We start from the raw sequence: 21,674 nt of genomic DNA on the forward strand, positions 1-21,674 counted from the left end.
AGTGTGTTTATGTGTTTGAAAGGATGGTGGTGGGGGGGGTTTGTCTCTATATGTGTGTGTGTGTGTGTGTCTCAGAGTGCAGTGAGTGCAGCCGGCGGTCACCTCTCGGGGAGGTTTTCTGGTCAAACGGATCAGTTACAGTCTGAGGCTCAGACTACTGGTGTACTAGTACACATTTCAATACTACATGCTGAGTGTCAGAGGTGGGACCAAGTCATTGTTTTGCAAGACTGAAGTCGTCTGACATCCTCTCACATCTAAACACGACGTGTCTCAAGTCTCAGAGGTTTTAATCACAGACTATAATATTTAGCAAAGACTGGGGATCTTGCAGCGTCACAAGATTCCTTTAGAGATGATGTCACATCCTGCTCCTGGAGAAGAAAAACTGTTGAGAAACAAGTGGACAGAAATTACTGCAGCCCTTGGAAAAAGAAAAATGAAAGGAGAGCAGGAATAACAGAAAGAAGTTTACTGTTAAAGGAAAAAGAAAGTAGGGAAGTAGAGCGTGAAATCAGGAGGAAATAAAGAGGAAAGTGTCTCTATGTGATGTCTTACAGTGTGTGTTGGTCCACAGGTTGAGTCCAGAGATCTTCCTGAAGAGGCCGGTTGTCGAGGGCAACCGCTGGCGTCTGGACTGCATACTGAAACGCAAAGCGGTGAGCAGGAAACGCTTTCTTCTTTGGTCTAAGTCACCATCTTTATCACAGAGAGAGTGAGACAGCTATGTGAAAACCACAGAATGGACTAAAGCTGCCATTATGATAAATTAGGGCTGTCGCACGTTTTTTATCTGTTCAAAATGTACCTTAAAGGGAGATCTGTCAAGTATTTAATACTCTTATCAACATGGGAGTGGACAAATATGCTGCTTTATGCAAATGTATGTATATATCTATTATTGTAAGTCAATGAACAACACAAAACAATGACAGATATTGTCCAGAAACCCTCACAGGTACTGCATTTAGCATAAAACAATATGCTCCAATCATAACATGGCAAACTGCAGCCCAACAGGCAACAACAGCTGTCAGTGTGTCAGTGTGCTGACTTGACTATGACTTGCCCTAAACTGCATGTGATCATCATAAAGTGGGCATGTCTGTAAAGGGGAGACTCGTGGGTACCCATAGAACCCATTTACATTCACTGATCTGGAGGTCAGAGGTCAAGGGACCCCTTTGAAAATGGACATGACAGTTTTTCCTCGCCAACATATATCATAAGTTCAGAGCGTTATTTAAACTACTTTGCGACAAGCTAGTATGACATGATTGGTACCGATGTGTTTATTCGGTTTTCTAATTTCATATGATGCCAGTATATTCACGCTAGCTTTAAAACTGAGCCGCTACAACCTCGTATATGGCAAGTTGCGTTAATGTGGCATTAAAACGAATTTGCGTTAATGCGTTATTGTGTTAATCCCTATAATAAATAAATAAATATTTTAATGAATAAATTAATTAATTAAATAATAAGAAAGAAATGTAGAAATAGAAGCTTCAATTATCAAATAAATATGCAGGTTAATTTGAATAAATATGCAGAGAAATAAATAAATTACATTTATCTGGGGAGCGATTCATCCACAGTGACGACACCAACGCCTTTCTGAAAAGTTCAGAGATCATAAAAGTCAGAGTGGAGGAATCAAACTCATAATGTGCAGCCAAACACTGTTCCAACCTACAGAACTTTATTTTAAATCCTGATGGAGATGCCAACGTTTCAAGACACCAAATCAGGCTGATATTGGAGAAATGTGTATAAAATGATGCTCATGATATTTCCATCAGGTATCAATGTCAACGTCGTACATTATTAATCTGAAAAAAGCTGGAACAAGATGTTACAGGTGACATATTGGACTGATGTTCAGCATCATGTTTGTGTTGTTTCCATAGCAACAAGGCGTGCATGTCTTTGTGATGCTGTACAAGGAGGTGGAGTTAGCTCTGGGCATCAACTCAGGATACAGTAAGAGGACGCTGCTGCACCTCCACCCCAACATCAAGGTGAGTCTCTGTCTGATGTATTTACACGTTTATCATTCATGCAACGTTTCCTGTCTTGAGTTTCTGTACCTTTTTTTTCTCTCCGAAGGTGATGCGTCACCCAGACCACGTCTCCTCCGCCGTCTACCTGTGGGCGCATCACGAGAAGATCATCATCGTCGACCAATCGGTGGCCTTCGTTGGGGGGATCGACCTGGCGTACGGTCGCTGGGACGACACGGAGCACCGGCTGACGGACGTCGGGAGTGTTACGCTCTCGCACTTGGAGCAGGTCTCTCTCACACACACACACACACACAGACACACACACATACACACACAGCTGACGTTGTTAGTGTCACCTGATCATTGTCCAACATGTAGTGAGGACAGGACACCTGCACCAGCCACCTGCCCTCTGCTTCTTTATCTCTCTCTCTCACACAGAACACTTCTACATTTAATTTCACTTTAATCAAGAACATTTTCATTGTTTAAAATATCTGTATCAAATGACAAATAATTTAATACAATTTAATTTAATTTAATTTAATTTGATTTAATTTAATTTATATTCAAAGTGCATTTATGTGTTGTGTTAGGGTTTGCCTTTTTGTGCACCCTTTATGTGCAATGTGAAGTGTATGTTTTTCATAAAAAAACATACACTTAAATTTAGTGAAAAATTCAATATTTGTAACATATTTGTCAAAAAGAAAATTTAATTAAATTAAAAATAAATTGAATGAATAAATAAATAAATAAAAATCTAATCAGTCAGTTTCCTTTACATTTTAATTAAATAACAGTTAAAAAGTGTCCTAAACATCTCATTGCTGCCCAGGCAAAATCATGTATCTTCATATTTGCTGCTTTTTAAATTTTCAGATAAACTGAGGGATTAAATCGTCCTTTATTTATTGAGGAAATACTCCAAAAAAAATCCATTGAATTATCTATAAAAATGTATCGTCTCAAAGCTTAAAACAAGGAAACTTAAAACCTAAACATGACATTTAGGAGATTTATAATTATTGATATTTTTACCCAAGTCACACAATCCTACATTTAAAAACAAAGAAGTCAAATTAATGTTTATTTGTTATTATTAAAGTCTATTGTTTCAGTGCTTTTATTCTGACTCCCTGATTAACGCTGACCTTGTTTAACTTACTCTCAGGCTCCAGGTGCCGCCTCCAACGTGTCCGCCTCAGCCAACGGCGGCGGCGGCGGCCGCGCCGTTCCCCAGAGCAACGGGAAAGGAATCTTTACAGTGACGGACTCGATGGACCAGCCCAAGCTGAAAGGTCAGAGCAGGATGAAGAGGACCAGGTTCAGCATCCGGAGACACCTGCAGAAACACGGGCTGACCCACACCGACAGCGACAGCGACAAAGAGCTGGAGGACGAAGAGAGTGAGTGGATGTATTAAGTTATTTTTATTGATGGTATAATGGTCTTGTGTTGTAGAAGCAAAAAGCAGTTTTTGTTCAAGTGCTTTAAAGGGATAGTTCAGGTGTTTCACAGTGGAGTACGGTATATATACGGTATATTTAGAATATTTTTACCTCTTTACCACGCCGTCAGACAGCCCTTTCTGACGGGGAACTGAAGCCGTTATCTACGCTCTTTTCAAAGCCACCAGACTCCATTGAAAAAACAGTAATTTTACCTTGCAGAACGCAGGAGTTGCTCGTCTACTGCCGCCTCTGTCGGTTAGTTTGTTTTGTGTTATTTTGTGACTTTGGTGAATCCGAAATAACCCTTTAAATCCAGCCCCTTAAATGCCACGATAATGTGCAAGGTGCAATGCAATGCAATAAGTACGTCTTTCCTGATTTCTGCATGTTATTTGTACGCCATGCATCCTATACTGACTGCAATGTAAATGCAGACCGTTGTTGACCGGTGTTTTGTTTTATAAGTTACGTTAGTGACATTTATCATGACGTTTGTGACGTGTTTTCCGTAGTTGTGTCATGTTGTTTCCGTACGTATTTTACTTAGTTTACGTACTTATTTTAAGCCCAACCATGACGTTTTCCCTTACCCTAACTAAGTGGTTTTCTTGCCTGAACCTACAGTAACTGTGGACGTTTGCGTGGCGTACAAATGACACATGAAAAAAGGCTAAAATGTGTACTCATGACACGTGTAATGTCGTGGTGTTTATACGCCTTCAAATGAGACCAGGTTGTTTTAAAACACCAAACTCACAGGTAAAATGACTGTTTTTGTCAATGGAGTCTGGTGGCAGCGTTTAGGTCGGCAAAACGTCGACGCCAAATTCAATTTATTTGAGGGAGATTGCAGTGATTAGAGGATTCGCTCATGGCAGTAAATCAGTGCAGAACTTGCTTTTCTCAATCTCAATAGCTCATGAACTAACATGTCGTTAATGGGAGGTCATTTTTGCATAATAGCATGCAGTATTGCCTGAAGTCCAAAGTTTTCAACCATGCATAAAGTTCAAGGTTGATCATAAAACATTATTAACCAACAGTAGTGTCTGTCCCGGCCGTTTGAGGTATTAAGAAGGAAACTTCTTAATACCTCAAGGTTTCCAAACCTTGAGGATGATTTGGCCTCGGAGCCTCGGACTAGTTGATGTCTAAAGCTTCTCCTCCAGCAGCCTCCGTCTGTGCTGCTGTCTCAGTGTTTGTGGCCGCTCTGTTCAGGTTGGTCCAACAGCGTCAACAGCCAACACACTCTGATCCCCAGCAGGCTGGCGGAGCTGAGGACGGCCGCTCCCGTCAGCCAGTGTCAGGCTGGTGAGTCGGTGGTGGCGGCGATAGCGTTGCAGCGAGGCCGCTCGCCTCCCAGTGTGCTTTGCTGTGGTTTTGATCTGGACTTCTGTGTGTGTGTTTGAAGCTTTATTCTGGGAGAAGGCATCGAGTATTTTCAAAACAAATATCCTTTGATCCGGTTAGATATTTGTGTAAAAGGTCACAGTGACCTTTGACCACCAAAATCGAATCAGTTCATCCTCGCGTCCAGGTGGACGTTTGTGCCAAATTTGAAGGAATTCCCTCGCGGCGTTCCTGAGATATCGTGTTCACGAGAATGGATCAGACATACGTACGTGCAGACGAACGAATATCTACTTGTATAACCACGACTAAGAGGGAAAATTTAGATCAGCAGAAATAAGAAGCAGGATAAAACTTGGACCACTAAACGCACCACTTGAAACGTCCACTTGATCACACTGTAGGAAAAAACACTGCAACATGCGTTCTCTCCTTATATTTTAGAAAATCTTGCACACACATCAGACAGAGCTGTGGTTTTATTTGATGAGATACAGCAGCCTGTAATCTCATATGTCTCTGCAGACACACGTGTCTCTGCTGCAGTAAAACAGATGTCGTAGGTTTTTATTAGCTGCTGTCTGTTTGCCCGGCTCATCTCTGTTTATCCTGCTCATGTGATAGATGGGAAGTGTCGGGGGGGATGAACGTGAGGCAAACAGCCACTACTATAAACAAATTAAGCCGTATTATTTTTGGTCTTTTCTTTGTTTGCTGTATAATCCCTTTAATAATAATCTATTGTGAGGTGAGTTGAGTTCAGTGTGCATGTCTCTCTACTCCTCTCTGAGGTTTTATATATCTTGACTGTAGCTGCTGTTTCATTTCTGTAAAAGTGCTGTCAAAGCATTTTCCAAACACCAGTGTATCACTGTCAGAGTCAGCGTGGTGCAGGTGGTGTGATGTAAACAGATTAGAACCGAGTTCTCAAACTGTTTTCAGACAAAGAGCCGTTACAACATAAAGAATATACCAGACCCCACGTGTCCCTTGGAATAATTTTCCTGCAGTGACGACTGGTCTTTGGAAGGTTTGCAGTGTTCGTAGTGTTCGTTGCTTTGTACTGCTGATAAATAACAGGATATCCATGTGTGTGTTTTTAGGAAGCGGCTCAGTACGTGGTCTGCACACGGGGGTCGGCGAGTTGTTTGGAAACACGCGGTTCTGGCACGGAAAAGACTACTGCAACTTTGTGCACAAGGACTGGATTCAGCTGGACAAACCGTTCGACGGTAAGAACATCAGCGAGCTCACAGTGTACCGGCGAGACGTGGGGAGGGTTTTTATCTTGTCTCCTTAGATCTCCTCACATTCCTGTTTCTGCTCTGCTGTTTGTAGATTTCATAGACAGGCACACAACTCCCAGAATGCCTTGGCACGACATCTCCTCGGTGGTTCACGGGAAGGCGGCTCGAGACGTGGCCAGACACTTCATCCAGCGGTGGAACTTCACCAGGGTCAGAGGTCACGCTGCTGTTGTCCTAGCATACTGAATAAGGGCTTAACATAGCTGCAGCTGGTTCTGCTCCTCCAGAGTGTCACTGTTGTTACCTTCTGTTGCAGATTAATGTTGTAAAGAAGTATTAAAGGGATAGTTTGGGTGTTTTTAAGTGGGATTATATGAGGTACTTCTCCATAGTCAGTTTATTGCCTACAGTAGCTGGAGTTTGGAAAAACAGACAGGAGTACCAGCACCTTGCCGTCAGACGGGCAACTGAAGCCGTTATCTATGCTCTCTTCAAAGCCACCAGACTCCTTTGACAAAAACAGTAATTTTACCCCGTAGAACACAGGAGTTGCTGGTCTACTGCTGCCTCGATCAGGTAGTTTGTTTGTGTTATTGTGTGTCTTTGGTGTTTTAAAGGGTTAGTTCAGAATCACCAGTCACACAATAACTCAAACAAACTAACCGACCGAGGCAGCGGTAGACCAGCGACTCCCGTGTCCTGCGAGGTAAAATTACTGTTTTTGTAAATGGAGCCTGGTGGTTGCGAATGGATTATTATTATTATCTTTAATCTTGAGAAACAAGAATCTTGCTGCACAGCGCTTTGTGTGACCTGTGTTTTACCGTCTCTCTCTGTTTCTCTACCAGCTGGTGAAGCCAAAGTACCGCGCTCTGTCGTACCCGTATCTGTTGCCCAAGTCTCACACCACCGCTGGAGAGCAGCGATACCAAGTCCCCAACAGCATCCCCGCCAAAGTACAGGTTGGTACTGTATTCATGTGTTCAGTTCACCCTGTATTAAACTGCTGCTCTGCCAGTTTACGCTTCACTTTCAGTTTTTAGCTGCTTTTACAGCTGACTTTTAGACATCCCTTCTACCTCCACAGACTTACACTTCATTCTGACTGTGTTTTAGCTCTGTGCTACATTTAAAGTGGGTTTTAGTGTGCAATATGGTTACATGACAAAACAACAAGCAGGTGTCCCAGAATGCAATGCACCAAGGAAACAAAGCTTCTCACAGCTGGAAAAAATTAAAACCGATTGGTGAGGCTTCAGGAGGATCCCAGTAAATCAAAAGAATATTATTAAAGTACTGAATCTTTTAGTAAGATTGCTTTGCGTTCCCCTTGTTAAGTTTAACAGGCAAAAGTTTTCATCTTGTTTCATTACCTTTTGGGACAAATTAGGGCTGTTGAAGTGATAATAACATGTTAACGCAAATTTGTTTAAAGCTAGGGTGAAGATACTGGTATCATATGAAACTAGAAAACCTGATGAATCCATCGGTACCAACCATGTCATACTAGCTTGTCATGAAGGAGGTTACATAACGCTCCAAACTTACACTAAATTTTGGCGAGGAAAATTGTCATGTCGATTTCCAAAGTGGTCCCTTGACCTCTGACCTCCAGATCAGTGAATGTAAATGGGTTCTATGGGTACCCACGAGTCTCCCCTTTACAGACATGCCCACTTTATGATAATCACATGCAGTTTGGGGCAAGTCATAGTCAAGTCAGCACACTGACACACTGACAGCTGTTGTTGCCTGTTGGGCTGCAGTTTGCCATGTTCTGATTTGAGCATATTGTTTTATGCTAAATGCAGTACCTGTGAGGGTTTCTGGACAATATCTGTCATTGTTTTGTGTTGTTAATTGATTTACAATAATAAATATATACATACATTTGCATAAAGCAGCATATTTGTCCACTCCCATGTTGATAAGAGTATTAAATACTTGACAAATCTCCCTTTAAGGTTCATTTTAAATGGATAAAAAATGTATAATTAATTTGAAAATAATCGCGTACAAAATCATAAAGTACATTAATGTCTTATATGCCTACTGCAAGAATAGTATACCTGTAAGACTATTAGATAGTACATACTTTGTAGATTTAGTATGTTGTAGGGAATTGAGATAATAAAGTATTTTGTTTTGTTCCTCCAGTGTGCTATCACATTGCAGAGACATGTCTCAAGAGTGAAACACAAACATTTTGTCCGAGATGAAACTCAATCCAACTTTCCTCTTTGCAGCGTCGGAGTTAAAAGCGTTTGTAAACACAGTTGTCCTCCTGTCCTCCCTCCCTAAACTCACTCGTCTCTCTCCTTCCTCAGATCCTCCGCTCGGCCAGCGACTGGTCCGCTGGCATCAAGTACCACGAGGAGTCCATCCACAACGCCTACGTCAGCGTCATCCAGAACAGCCAGCACTTTGTCTACATAGAGGTATTTATCTCTCTGTGTCCATCTAACAGCAGCATGTCTGCTCCAACAGTTAAACCACTGTTAAACTGCACGTAACCGTAGCAACAACACAGAGGCTGAAACTAACCGTATCAACTGCAACTCAAGATTTAGAGAAAGGAGCTCATTGCAGCGTGAATCTCTCCCAGTAAAAACACAGAACTGGTGGGTAGTTCATGAACAAGTCTGCAGTTTCCCAGTAAATATGCAAAGCCGAGAGTGACTGGCAGTCAATGCAGACACCTGCTGAACGCTTGCAGATATATTACTGTCATTTTGTGACACTTAATTCTTGCCAAAAATAAATAAAGAAAAGATTACATGAATAAATAAGTTTGGGGAAATAAATAGGGGGGAATTGCAAAGGAAAAATATTTTTAAAAAAATAAGTAAATACATAAATAAATGTAATAATAAAGAAAGAAATTTTAAAATACATTTAAATTAATAAAAAATAAATGCAAGCATAAATAAATTTAAGTTAATAATAACATAAATAAAAGGGGAAATAGATTAACAGGGGAATTAATACAAAGGTAAATAAATAAAGAAGCAAATTAAAACAGTAATATCAATTTATGTCGCATTTGATCAATTAATTAATGCCTACATTAGTTTTTAATATTATTTTTGTTACATTTAATGGCATGTTAATTTATTTATCGAATAATTTGTTTATTTCTTTCTAATTTTGGCAGGTTCTGTCCTCCATAAAATACTTTTTTTTTCTTTGGCAGAGTGTAAATGTGACTTGAGACCAGAACAAATGTCAGTTCTTCATTAATAGATGTTTGTTTGTTTTTCAGAATCAGTTCTTCATCAGCTGTGCAGACAACAGACACGTTTTCAACAAGATAGGAGACGCTATCGCCGAGCGCATCATCAGAGCATACAAGTAACATTAAATTAGATTAACACTCTTCTGTATGGCTGTCGTGTATATCTAGCTTCACCTTGAAATGATTGTCACACATTGTCTTTGTGTATATGCACTCGGGCTTATCTTGAAATGATTTCCCAGAAACACACACACACACCTTCCAGCTAACTAATAGGCTGATTTCATGATATCATATTTCATGTGTGACTTTGTCCTCTGTGAAGATTTATTTGAATACTCTCTCTCTCTCTCTCTCTCTCTCTCTGGTGTTTTGTCGTCCGGGATATCAGAGCTTATCAGCGGACACACATCCTGCAACAAAACACAGGAAAACACATGCACACAAACCCGGCCTGATTCCTTCTAGAAGCTTCAGCATATAAACAATCCAGGGCGGCTTTTATAAACGATCTCATAGTGTAAGCTGATATAAAGGAAACGAGTCGCTCAGTGTTGAAACAAACTTCCTCGTCGTGTTTTCTGAAGCTGCGTCTTATTTCACTCCAGTTTCTCTGCTCTCTTGGTCTCTGAATGAATTTGCGAGGTGCTTTTTCTCGTCTTTTGGGCTATAAAACTGATAAACTGCCAAGGTCATTATGATTTTATCTCTCAGCTTGGATGAACTGAAGCATCCGCCTCCTAAACTTCCCCGAACTGCCTCATAAAATAGTCCTTAAAGAGGAGATTAGAGCCAGACTAATGCTCTGCAGCGGTGCCAAGTTGAGCTGGATGTAGCACTACTAAAATGCCAAAGATATGTTTGAGGTAATTTATAAACGGCGTCGTCATCACATAGTTTAGCCACCAGATTTTTCAACAATAATATCTCCTATTTAGCACACATCCTGCATGGTTAATTCTTTAAGAATCAAATCTAAGGGATCTTTGTCCAAATGTTTGTTGTTGTTATATATATATATATGTGTATAATACAGATATTTGGGGCATCCTGTGTTTAAAAAACCTGCATATACGCACTCATTTCGGTGGAAAATGCTTCTTATTTGTTCTTATAATCTAAATCAGCATCTGATGAGTTGTCATCAGTCGTCCATCCATCCATCCTCTGTGTTCTTCTCTTTTGGAGTCTTTCAGCTGTTAAATGTTTCATACATAAATCACATCATATATTAATAATGTCGTCTCTCTCTCTCTCTGTTTGGTTTTAAAATGTTTGTAGGGAGGGTAAAAAGTACCGAGTGTACGTGGTGACGCCTCTGCTGCCGGGCTTCGAAGGAAACATCAACACCGGAGGAGGCAGCGCCATCCAGGCCATCATGCACTTCAACTACAGGTGTGTGTTTGTGTGTTAACATGAGTGTGACGAGAACACTGCCTGCTGTTTGTTTGATGAGGGTCAAATCCTGGAAGGAGCCAGTGAGGGATTACCGCCACACCTTAACTCTTTAACCACAGTGCTGTAAACCTGCATGTACGTGTGTGTGTGTGTGTGTGTGTGTGTGTGTGTGTGTGCTGACATTCATTGTCCAGCCTGCGTTCTTGAGTAAACACTCGGCCCTCCCCGTGCAAACACTGTGTGACACACACACACACACACACACACAAAGGCTTTTTATTGTGAGGAATGTGGACGTGCTGCTCATCCACCTCTGTCTCTTCGCTCTCTGCAGGACCATGAACAGAGGAGACCACTCCATCATCTCCCAGCTCAAGAGAGAGAGTAAGTCAGAGGCCCCGACGGCTTCAGCCTCCTGTTCACGCTGTTGGACTGTGAGCTGATTGGTTATTTTGCTGCTCTTGTGTTTGACATTACGTAAGAACATTTCAGAGTGTTAACATCAGTAAAGTGATTGTAAGTTAAACAATTATACTTTAAACTCTCCTTTATTTATCTCAACTGATGAGAGGTCCTTATTTGAGACTAATGGTCTGAAAGTATTTAATAACAATGATACTTTTAGAGTTACTATACAACCATGACCTTAAAGGGCAACCTAACAGCAGCTGAACATCTTTTCACCTTGCTGCAGTGATGTGAAAGTGTAATACAGGGTGTAAGTAGGGATGTCACGATACACGAAATTTAGTAGTTGGCACCAATACCAGTGAAATTCCATGCTAGGTAAGGTAAAACAATAAATCTCCTGTACTTCAACTTCCACTCCTTTATTACTGTTTGCATACTGGTTACTCTAATATCTATTTTATATTGATGTGAAAACATCTCCTTCTAACATCTGGATTTATTCAAGTTTCTCACCAAAAACAAGATCACATTTCAAACCATGATAACGTTAGAATTTGCCTTTGCCCCAATACTCATGTTTACTGAATAGAACCTGAACGCACCATAATGGAACGTCCCGTGTTGAAATCGTCGGGACGAGAGCTAGTTAACGTTCGCTGTTCGCAGCCGGTAATCATCACAGTCCTGCACGAAGCTAACAGCTCACGTTAACTAGCTCTCGTCCTGCCGATTTCAACTCAGGTTTGTTGTTCACAATGTGGCATTATCAGGGAAACAAGACTCGGTCGAAACTGAGTATATGTCTGAAGAACCGAACCAAAAACAGAACTAGATGAAATTATAAAGTACTTTTGTTTGCGTTCAGTAAAGCTGCCCTGCTGGATAAATATAAGTTCCATATGTGCAGCTGGAGGGCATATACAGTACAGTATGTATAACCTGTAATATAGGAATATAGGAATATTAGTCTGTTATTAAAGCACAGCTGAACCCAACCAAACCCCCAGTTCTGCCCCAAATGCACACACACAGAACCACATACTGTACATATGAAATAACACATGTACAAGCCAAAAACAAAAATAAGAAAACAGCACATCTGCATTCTGCTTTCATGTATTTTTAGATCAATCGTTCCTTTAATCTCAAGCCTGCCTTTTAAAGCAGTGTTTCACAAACTTTCTTTCTGGGGATCCACTTTTTAAAAGTGACAACTCATTGCTATCTAATCCACAATAGTCTATAAATCGAATTTGTGCATAAATCAAAGTTCCTGACCATTTTTACTGCCATTTCCGTATCACCTCATATTATCTTGAATAGGAAAACCAGCCATGTCCAAGACATACATGTGATAAATCAAATAAATGTTTATTTCCTCTCATCAGTTAAACAAACAGAATGTACGCTAGCCTGTCATATTAGATTAATTGTTATAACGAGGCTACAATCATCAGAACAATACAAACTTTCAGGCTCCCTCATGTAGCAAAAAGATATACATCTTAAATAAAAAACTGTGGAAGAAATTCTGCAAATGTATTTGGTAACTCGGCTGCATTCTCAGTTACGTATGGAAGGAAATGTATGTTAAGTCTTTTGTTAAACGCCACATGTTTAAAACTGCAACTGTAATCTGGGAGAAAATATATTTCCCTCCAAAATGTAATTGAGGATGCAGTTTAGCTGTATGGGAATGTCATTTTGTTGGAGACAGGGTTGCTCTTCCCAGATAGACCTTTTCACTGCCATTCTGTTGCTTGGGCAACGGCTTTGGTCCAAGTTTACTTCCTGTCAGCTACTGCATTAACAAACATTGCAACAGGAAATACAAAGGGAACATTTAGAGTGCTTTTGTTAAGTTTGAAAAGGTCCATATATGTCTCTGACTGGGTGTTTTTGTGGTTTCCAGTGGATGACCAGTGGATAAACTACATCTCCATCGCTGGTTTGAGGACTCACGCGGAGCTAGAAGGGAAGCTGGTCACCGAGCTCATCTACGTCCACAGCAAGATGCTCATCGCCGACGACAACACCGTCATAATCGGTATTTTTTTCTTCTCACACTACACCCCTCTCATCATACCACATGTTTAGCTGATGTCTTGAATTTCTCCATTACAAGATTAAAAGATGACAGATGTAATGAAATATTCCCCCGACGCTGAACTGGACATGTATAATAGAGGAGAAAGAAACAGGAGCTGCAGAGAGAGAGAGACAGATGGTGACATCCTTTTATATTAAAGAAGACACCGAGGAGAAATATTAAAGAAGCCTGAAAATGTTATAAAGTTAAGTCTAGTACTTATAATGAGATGTTAGTGATTGTTTCACTCTTCAAATGACACGGTGTGATTTTTTTTCCACTTTTATGCAAACATTCATCTACAAAACGTAACAAACACTGGACATCTAACAAACCAGTACATGCTTACATACCTTCACTTCTATCACACATATGCTCAAACAAAACTATTGTGCTTCAGGGGATAAATAACTAAATAAATGAATAATAATAATCATAATCATAATCATAATCATCCAAATTAAGTGGATCAGAATAAATAAATAAATAATAGAAAATATATAATATAATAATGTATATAAATTAAAACAAATTAAACAAAAATAAATAAATCAATAAACAATAATAACAATAATAATAATAATAATAATAATAATAATAAAAAAATTAGGAAGAAGAAGAAGAGGTAGGGACAAATAAAATTCAGTCTAAAAAAAACCTACGTCCTCAAAAATGTAATCAACACCCTAACTTAAATATAAAATCTGAGGTTTTACAATAATTTAAAGAATTCAATTCTGCAGATGTTTCTGTTATTTTGTCCAGCTCCTGTATACAATGACATGAAAATAAACATTGCTATAAAATATATTCATGCCCTTAATTTGAAAGTGGAGACTCGTTTTGGAGTAATTCATTCAGATTTTAAATATTAAACAGACCTCTTAAAAAAAAATGTTTTATGTACATTATGTTTTACTTATGAGGGATATATATTTCTTTGTATATTTAATTTATACTCATTGAACTTCAACAGGCAGTCTGAACTCAGGTGTTGCAGCGCCACCTGCTGGTGGACTCTGTGATCTCACTCTGTCTGGTTCCTTCGTGTTTCTGCAGGTTCTGCCAACATCAACGACCGGAGCATGCTGGGAAAGAGGGACAGCGAGGTGGCGGTGATCGTGGAGGACTCGGAGATGGTGACCTCGGTGATGGACGGGCAGGAGTACCAAGCTGGGAAGTATGGCTTGCAGCTCCGCCTCGAGTGCTTCAGGTACTGACACACATTCTGAATCCTGCTTTATTCATTCATTCATTCATTCATTCATTTATTCATTCATTCATTCATTCATTTATTTACTTACATTTATTTAAATGTATTTAATTTTATTACATTTTATTTTATGTATTTTGTTTTAATTAAATTGTATTTATTTATTTATTTAAATTTATTTTTTTTATTTATTTATTTATTTATTTATTTATTTTTTATTTTTTATTTTTTATTTTATTTTATTTTATTTCATTTATTCTGTTTTATTTTCATTTTATTTTGTTTAATATATTTATTTATTGATTTAAATTGATTTATTTTTATTTTGTTTCATTTAATTTAATATTTTATTGATTTATTTAATCATCCAGTGACTCTTTACAAGCTTTAAAGACATTAAACATGAAATAAGAGAAGATTAGGGGGGAGAGAAAACTTTTATTGGCACTAAATGACCTTTTACACTGCAATAATATTTGTTTTATGTAATTATTTTATTTGCACGCAGCAGTGATGCTTTTATTTATTAGTGCCTTTTATTTTAGTTGCATAGATATTTATGTCTAATTCAACGCATATATTTAAATCAACTGTCGCTGAATTAAGATTTTAAATTCAGTGGAGCTTAAATGTAATTTTATCATGTAAGTCAGGTGATTTTACATGATCTTAGTATCATTTAAAACGGTGTCTTCTCTCTTGTAGTTGTTGAGACTGTTGAGTTTATTTTACATCTTTTATTTTTTAAGTAACTGTGTGAATTTCATCATCATGTCTGCGTCTTGTTGCCAAATATCTCAGCTCGCAACTTCCGTTTCCCTCTCTGGTTCCATCAGTGTTTCTTCATGTCTCTCTCCTGATCTCTCCGTCTCTCTCTCTCTCTCAGGACGATTTTGGGCGCTAACACGGATGCCTCCATCGACGTGTCGGATCCCCTCAGCGACCACTTCTACAAGGAGGTCTGGATGGCCACCTGCTCTCGCAACGCCACCATTTACCAGAAGGTGAGTCTGATGTCACGTCTCCTACTCGCTTTGTTCCACTTGGCTGGGATTCAAGATTTGCTTTTATCAACTTTATCACTATGAAAAATAAAACATATAATTTGGTGCTCCAACTAGGGCTGGGTGATATGGCTTATAAATAATATCTCAATATTTTTAGGCTATATCTCAATATAGAATATATATCTTGATATTTTCATATTTTTTCTAAAATAACATAACTGTTTGATTTATTAATTCATTAATTATTTAATATTCTTTTTTTTATTTCTTTATATATTATTGACAGACTGATTGACTTATTGAATTTATGTGAAATGATTATAACTAACATCACAGCTAAAAAATAAATACAATAAATTATTAACAAAAAAATACACATTTAAAGAAAAATAATTAATTGAAAATTAAATTAAATTAAAATTAATTTAATTTAATTTAATTTAATTTAATTTAATTTAATTCAATTTAACTTAATTTAATTAATAATACCCCCTCCAAAAAGTTCAGAATTTCCGAACCAGTTCTCGATACCAAACCCCGGCTCTCTCTCTGACCTTCTGACTTGTCCGTCCTCTTTTCTCCAGGTCTTCCGTTGTCTGCCGTCCAGCGACGTCCGTAGCATCCTGGAGCTGGAGGGCTACCTCGCCAAGCCGGGCCTGGCCCAGGAGGACCTGCCCCGGGCTCAAGAGGAGCTGAAGAGGATCCGCGGCTTCGCGGTCCAGTTTCCTCTTCAGTTCCTGAGCGAGCAGAACCTGCTTCCTCCCATGGGCTCCAAGGAGGCCATGGTGCCCATGGAGGTCTGGACCTGAGACCGAGGGATTCACCTGTGCGTTCATGTGTTCACGCACAGCATGTGGAAGGCTAACAGGTTCACTACGCCCACTCTGGCGCCATTTCGGAGGCTGAAAACGGCTGAGCAGCCTTTTTAAAATCTGTCACTGTTTTAGTGTTTTTTAACTTACTCCGTTACAAAAACAACTAACAGCATCTGATAATATCTTGTGGCTGACAGGAATGACGATACTAACGACCCACGTGACTAACGACTTGCAGGACTGACAATACTAACGACTCACGTGACTGACGATACTAACGACTCACGTGACTAACGACTCACGGGAATGACGGGACAGATGATACTAACGACTCACGTGACTAAAGACTGACGTGACAAAATAAGTCAACGTTGCTCTGACCGTTGAATAACGCCGTGGGTGGATTTACAGTGGAGTTAGTTGAAAGCCCGGTTCGTCACATACTGTTGCTTAAAGGTGCCTCCGTGCGTTTGTTTCCGATGCCGAGGGGCGCTGACCAAACGGCGGTATTTGACGCGTTGGGAGTGAGAACAGGTTGTCCTTTAAGATAACGTTTGAGGTCACAGATTTAGCTGCAGCCTGAGAGGAAGATCTGCCTCTTTAGGAGAAGAGACATTTCTCTTAGCAGCCAAAATGACTTCCGAAATGGCGTCAGCTGTGGTTGTGAACAAAGCCTCAGTACCAGCGGTGCCACATCACACTCTCTTAAATAACACACAGACACAGTATCATTAGAATAACATGGAGACTCTCAGAACTGTACTCATTGTTATTTTTAAACACATGCAAACATGGAGAGAAGTCGACCAGCAGACGGAGCGTTGAACTCGACAGTGCCTGACAACCCGGGCCTCATGTTTACAAGACGGAAACAAAAAATAGAAGTGATCAACTCTGAGGCCCGAAATGCCTCCTCACCACCAGGCTCTTACTCTACAGTCTCGCTCCTTCACTCTCCAACAACACTATGCAACGTCCAGCGCCGGCAAAACGCAGCTCTGACTCTTCTGTGTTGAGGGTTTGAAAAGACACTAAAGAGACTTTAATGAAGACGAACAGTGCAGAGGAAGAGGATGAAGAGCCGATCGGTGCTGAAAGACGTCTCCAGCCATTTTGTCTCATATCTCTCTGAAGCTTTTAATATTTATGTCAAACAGGAAATCACAAGTGCCAAAGATGACTGTAGCCTGATGTACATAACGCTCATTTACATTCCTCATTCTGTGGATTCTACATTACGCCTTAAGTGACCTGTTTTTACGCTCTGATCTGGTCTTTGTAGTTCCTTCGGTATCGCTTTAATTTACGGGTCTGTAATTTCCCTAATAATAACAACGTTTTCTGGAAATAACTACGACAATTTGGTGCTAATTACAATCAATTAAAAGTTCGTAATTAATCACACATTTTTAATCAGTTCAGTTTATTAATGCATTAAAGAAATTAGTGGCGTTAAAACGTTATTAACGCGTTAACTTTGACAGCCCTAATTTATACCTAAGTAAACAATTTGTTACTTGTTATTAATTGGAAACTTTACTCTCCATATAATAGTTTTTGCCTGTCTCATTTTTGCATGTTCAGCTGATCTGCTGTAGGGCTGCAACTAACGATTATTTTCATTGTCAATTAATCTGTCGATTATTTTCTTGATTAATCGATTAGTTGTTTGGTCTATAAAATGTCAGAAAAGCCCAAGATGACATCCTCAAATGTCTTGTTTTGTCCACAACTCAAAGATATTCAGTTTACTGTCATAGAGGAGTAAAGAAACCAGAAAATATTCACATTTAACAAGCTGGAATCAGAGAATTTTTACTTTTTTTAGCTTAAAAACAAACAAATCGATTATCAAAATAGTTGGCGATTAATTAAATAGTTGACAACTAATCGATTAATAGTTGCAGCTCTACTGTGCAGTGAGTAAAAATACTCTAAGTTACACTTTAAGTAATCCAGAATTTAAAGTGTGTACAAATAATCATCCTCTCCAGGAAACTGCCGGGAAATTACAGACTTGAATAAAGCGTTGCCGTTCTTTTTCTTTCTTTTTTTTAACTACGTGACCCACAGACTCATGCATGATAAGTTTATTACAATGCTGCGTTTCATTCAGTGTCAGCAATTTTTAAGCAACAGCCTACTTTATATAAACAGGCAATATTGGTTTGTTACGTAACCTTTTAGTGGCTGCAAGTGCAAATGTTATTACACCTTCAGCACCTTTGTTTCTGCAGCCCCCAAGTGGCCAAAAAAAAATCTGTTAATGCAGGTTTAAGATATTTATTAGTGCAGCTTTAAAGATCTAATTCATGTTTAACAATTATTTAAAAAGTTAGAAAACAATGATGTGCAGCATGCACACTGTTAAACTCCATGTTCAGATCATCAGAATCAGTATTTTGGAAAATGGCCGTCTCTGGATTTCCGACATTTCTGGAACGCAGCATCAATGTTCCTCAGTGTCTTCCTCGTTGGTCTGTGAGTGATCTGCATGACGATGTCTTGTGCTATAAATTTGACCAAATAATAATAAAAGAAAATCACAAGACGATACCTGTAGCTGACAGCATGACAGCAGCTCGTTGCCATGAAACAGATAAAAGCATGAAGCTGAATGGATGCCTTTAAAGCCATGGATATTATTGATGCTAAACAGTGTGCCTGTCTACAACCTGAAACTTCTCTACTGTTAATGTTTATGGAAAATGGGACCTTAAATGTGCTCTTCTTTTTGCATCTTCCTCTCTACCTCCCTGTGTTTTTCTACCTCCTGCATGTTTTTAATCTTTGTGATGAATTCAGATTTAGAAAAATCAGGAATATTTGCAGCTAATCCCCTCAAAATTTAACCAAGTAAAGTCTTCTGAAAAGGCTGTTTGTTGTTGTGTGCAGCCTGTTTACATCTGAAACAGAAAAAGATAAAGAAATACTGAATTCACCTTACAAATATAGGATAACATCATCAGCAAAGAAGTTGATTTGGATGGAAATATTTTTTGTGCATCCAAAAATAACTGAATTTAAACCACAAATGTGGGACATAATTATTGTTTTAGATGATTTCTTAGTAAGCAGGAACACAGACACATACAGTGCACAAGGATTCATACACCATAGACCTGTCCTGTCTTTTTCTCTGTCTGGCTTTTAATCACTGTGTCTCTATGAAAAATGCACTATTTGCACAGACTGTTGTTTTTCTTGTGGCGACCCCTTAAATGATCTGCAGTACCACGTCATGTGTCGCTTTTTGTGAAATGAACGGTATAAATAAATTATGTGATAAGTCATTAAGAAACGATCTGGTCTACATGAAGCGTTGTGACTTTACCTTCAGTTTTTCAACTCAAAATGTGTTACCAGAAACACGGTGTTAATCAGGACTTCTGCTAAATACAGGTATAAAATATCTTGTGGTAGTAATAAAAAATGATAATATATGTGATAGACCTAAAACTGAAGAACCACATCGCCACTGACTGCACTTTCTGTCTTTCTTTGAACAGCTTAATCCAAAACACACCCTGACGCTGTTTGCAGTATTTTTAGACTCAGTATATTTAAATTTGTCTACTTTTAGGTTCACCAAATATATTATTCAGTATTTCACCACCAGATGTTTATTTCCGCCAGCGTGGAGAAGGCTTTGCAGCAACGTTTAGACGTTCATGTTGGGAAAAAAAATGGCAATTACTTTATTTCCTAGGGGAAAAAACTAATCTGGTATTGATTATAGAGAATGCTCTTAGACAGTTATCTTAGTTAGAAATTAGTTAGTTTGGTTGTGCTTGTACGCAGATGTTAAAGGAACTTATACATTTAAATTAAACTTGCAGAAAATGATGAATAGCTCGTAAACATTACAATTAAGAGACTTTCTTTTTGGTGTCGGGAGGACAGGGCTCGGGTGGAAACTGAAGTAAAAAAATGTAATGATTTATGTTATTTTTTTCAGCGTTTGTTCAGAGTTCATTGTTACATAGTTAAATCAGAAATAATAAAAAAACATTAAGTTTTAAACTTTCAAAATTGCAGAAACAAATCTAAAAAAAAACATTAAAGAGGACCTATTATGCTTTTGTGCTTTTTCCACGCCAAAGGGAGTTACTCTCTCCCACAGAAACTCGGCTCCTGAACTGCCTGAAACGACTTGTTTGAAGTCACGCCTTTTCTTCTGTAACGTGCTGATGTCACCAAGTAGCTAAGAGCTCAAATAGAGCGTTTCAGACAGAGGGTGAAAAGAGGTGCTGCAGCACAGCCAGTATGAGAAAAGTAAAGCATTTTTTGAACATTAAAGCATGTTGTAATAGAAACCCAAAATACAAGTATGCACCTGAAAATAAGCATAATAGGTCCTCTTTAACAGTATTGAAATATTTCTATTTCATTTATTTGGATATTTTCTGCTGCAGTGTCCTTATCGTGAGGCATCAGCTTGAATCTGTACAACAATTGGAACAACAGGACATGAGTCTGCTTTGCTGAAGTGACCACAAAAATAAAAATGTATATATTCAGTATCTTTGTGCAAAAGTGCCTCAGACCCGGAACAAGATAAAAGTCACCACAGGAATATTTCAGTATCCGTCTTATCTGTCTGCATCTTCATCGTTCACACCTCCATCATCCCTCCTTCCTGCTCTATACTCACTGAATATTTCTCTCTCTTGTTTCTGACACAGGTTTTTTTTTTCTTTTCTTTTCTTTATCACGCTGTCACTGAAATGAAAAAACATGTCAATGATGCAAATGAAAACAGCTTTGTCCTCAGAAAACCTCCCCTCCTGCAGCTCTCATCGGTGCCACTGGATGGCGCCTCAGAAACACAATTTGAATCTTAAGTAGGTGGACACCTTTGTCCATATTCTGTATACTTTTAGTCTGGGTCTGTTTTTCCTGGAGACCTTAATGCTCCAGCATACAATGATATTTCCGACAACATTTTGTGTTTATGTCTTTGTTTCCACATGACAACGAACCCCATGCACAAAGCCAGCTCCATAAAGTGTGGAAGAACTTGACCTAAATCCCTTCCAACACCTTTGGGATGAACTGATCACCAACATCAGTGATGCTGTTGTGTCTGAATGGGATCAAATCCCTGCAGCGATGTCCAAACATCTGACCAGAAAAATGAAGGTTATTAGAGCAGCAGATTAATGTCCATGGTGTAAGAATCACATTTGCAAGATTATTGGGAATGTCAAAATGTACCTTAGAGGGAGATTTGTCAAGTATTTAATCCTTTTATCAATATGGGATTGGACAAATATGCTGCTTTATGCAAATGTCTGTATCATATTTATTATTGTAAATCAATTCACAACACAAAACAATGACAGATATTGATCCAGAAACCCTCACATGTACTGCATTTAGCATAAAACAATATGCTCCAATCATAACATGGCAAACTGCAGCCCAACAGGCAACAACAGCTGTCAGT

General features: G+C 38.9%; 1 protein-coding gene and 1 long non-coding RNA gene across 3 annotated transcripts in view; one reads left to right on the forward strand and one right to left on the reverse strand.

Moving 5' to 3' along the window:
* Positions 1-17,646, forward strand: part of pld1b (phospholipase D1b) — a 45,699-nt gene extending 28,053 nt beyond the window's left edge. For both annotated transcript variants that reach the window (XM_037756331.1, XM_037756330.1), the window contains exons 12-26: positions 578-659; positions 1,911-2,021; positions 2,110-2,292; positions 3,181-3,415; positions 5,914-6,042; positions 6,149-6,267; positions 6,906-7,019; positions 8,385-8,495; positions 9,320-9,408; positions 10,574-10,687; positions 11,025-11,074; positions 13,014-13,148; positions 14,250-14,403; positions 15,290-15,407; positions 15,995-17,646. In XM_037756331.1, the coding sequence (XP_037612259.1) occupies positions 578-659; positions 1,911-2,021; positions 2,110-2,292; positions 3,181-3,415; positions 5,914-6,042; positions 6,149-6,267; positions 6,906-7,019; positions 8,385-8,495; positions 9,320-9,408; positions 10,574-10,687; positions 11,025-11,074; positions 13,014-13,148; positions 14,250-14,403; positions 15,290-15,407; positions 15,995-16,219 (1,969 nt within the window). In that variant the 3' untranslated portion in view covers positions 16,220-17,646. The remainder of the gene's footprint in view (positions 1-577; positions 660-1,910; positions 2,022-2,109; positions 2,293-3,180; positions 3,416-5,913; positions 6,043-6,148; positions 6,268-6,905; positions 7,020-8,384; positions 8,496-9,319; positions 9,409-10,573; positions 10,688-11,024; positions 11,075-13,013; positions 13,149-14,249; positions 14,404-15,289; positions 15,408-15,994) is intronic.
* On the reverse strand, positions 6-8,527 carry LOC119480260. Its single transcript, XR_005204860.1, has 3 exons — positions 8,365-8,527; positions 559-644; positions 6-388 (listed from the first exon to the last, which is right to left on the reverse strand). It is a non-coding gene; the product is annotated as an uncharacterized LOC119480260 (long non-coding RNA).
* Positions 17,647-21,674: the final 4,028 nt, after the last annotated feature.

The sequence above is a fragment of the Sebastes umbrosus genome, chromosome 21 (genome assembly GCF_015220745.1).
Source record: "Sebastes umbrosus isolate fSebUmb1 chromosome 21, fSebUmb1.pri, whole genome shotgun sequence".
NCBI classification, from domain to species: Eukaryota; Metazoa; Chordata; class Actinopteri; order Perciformes; family Sebastidae; genus Sebastes; species Sebastes umbrosus.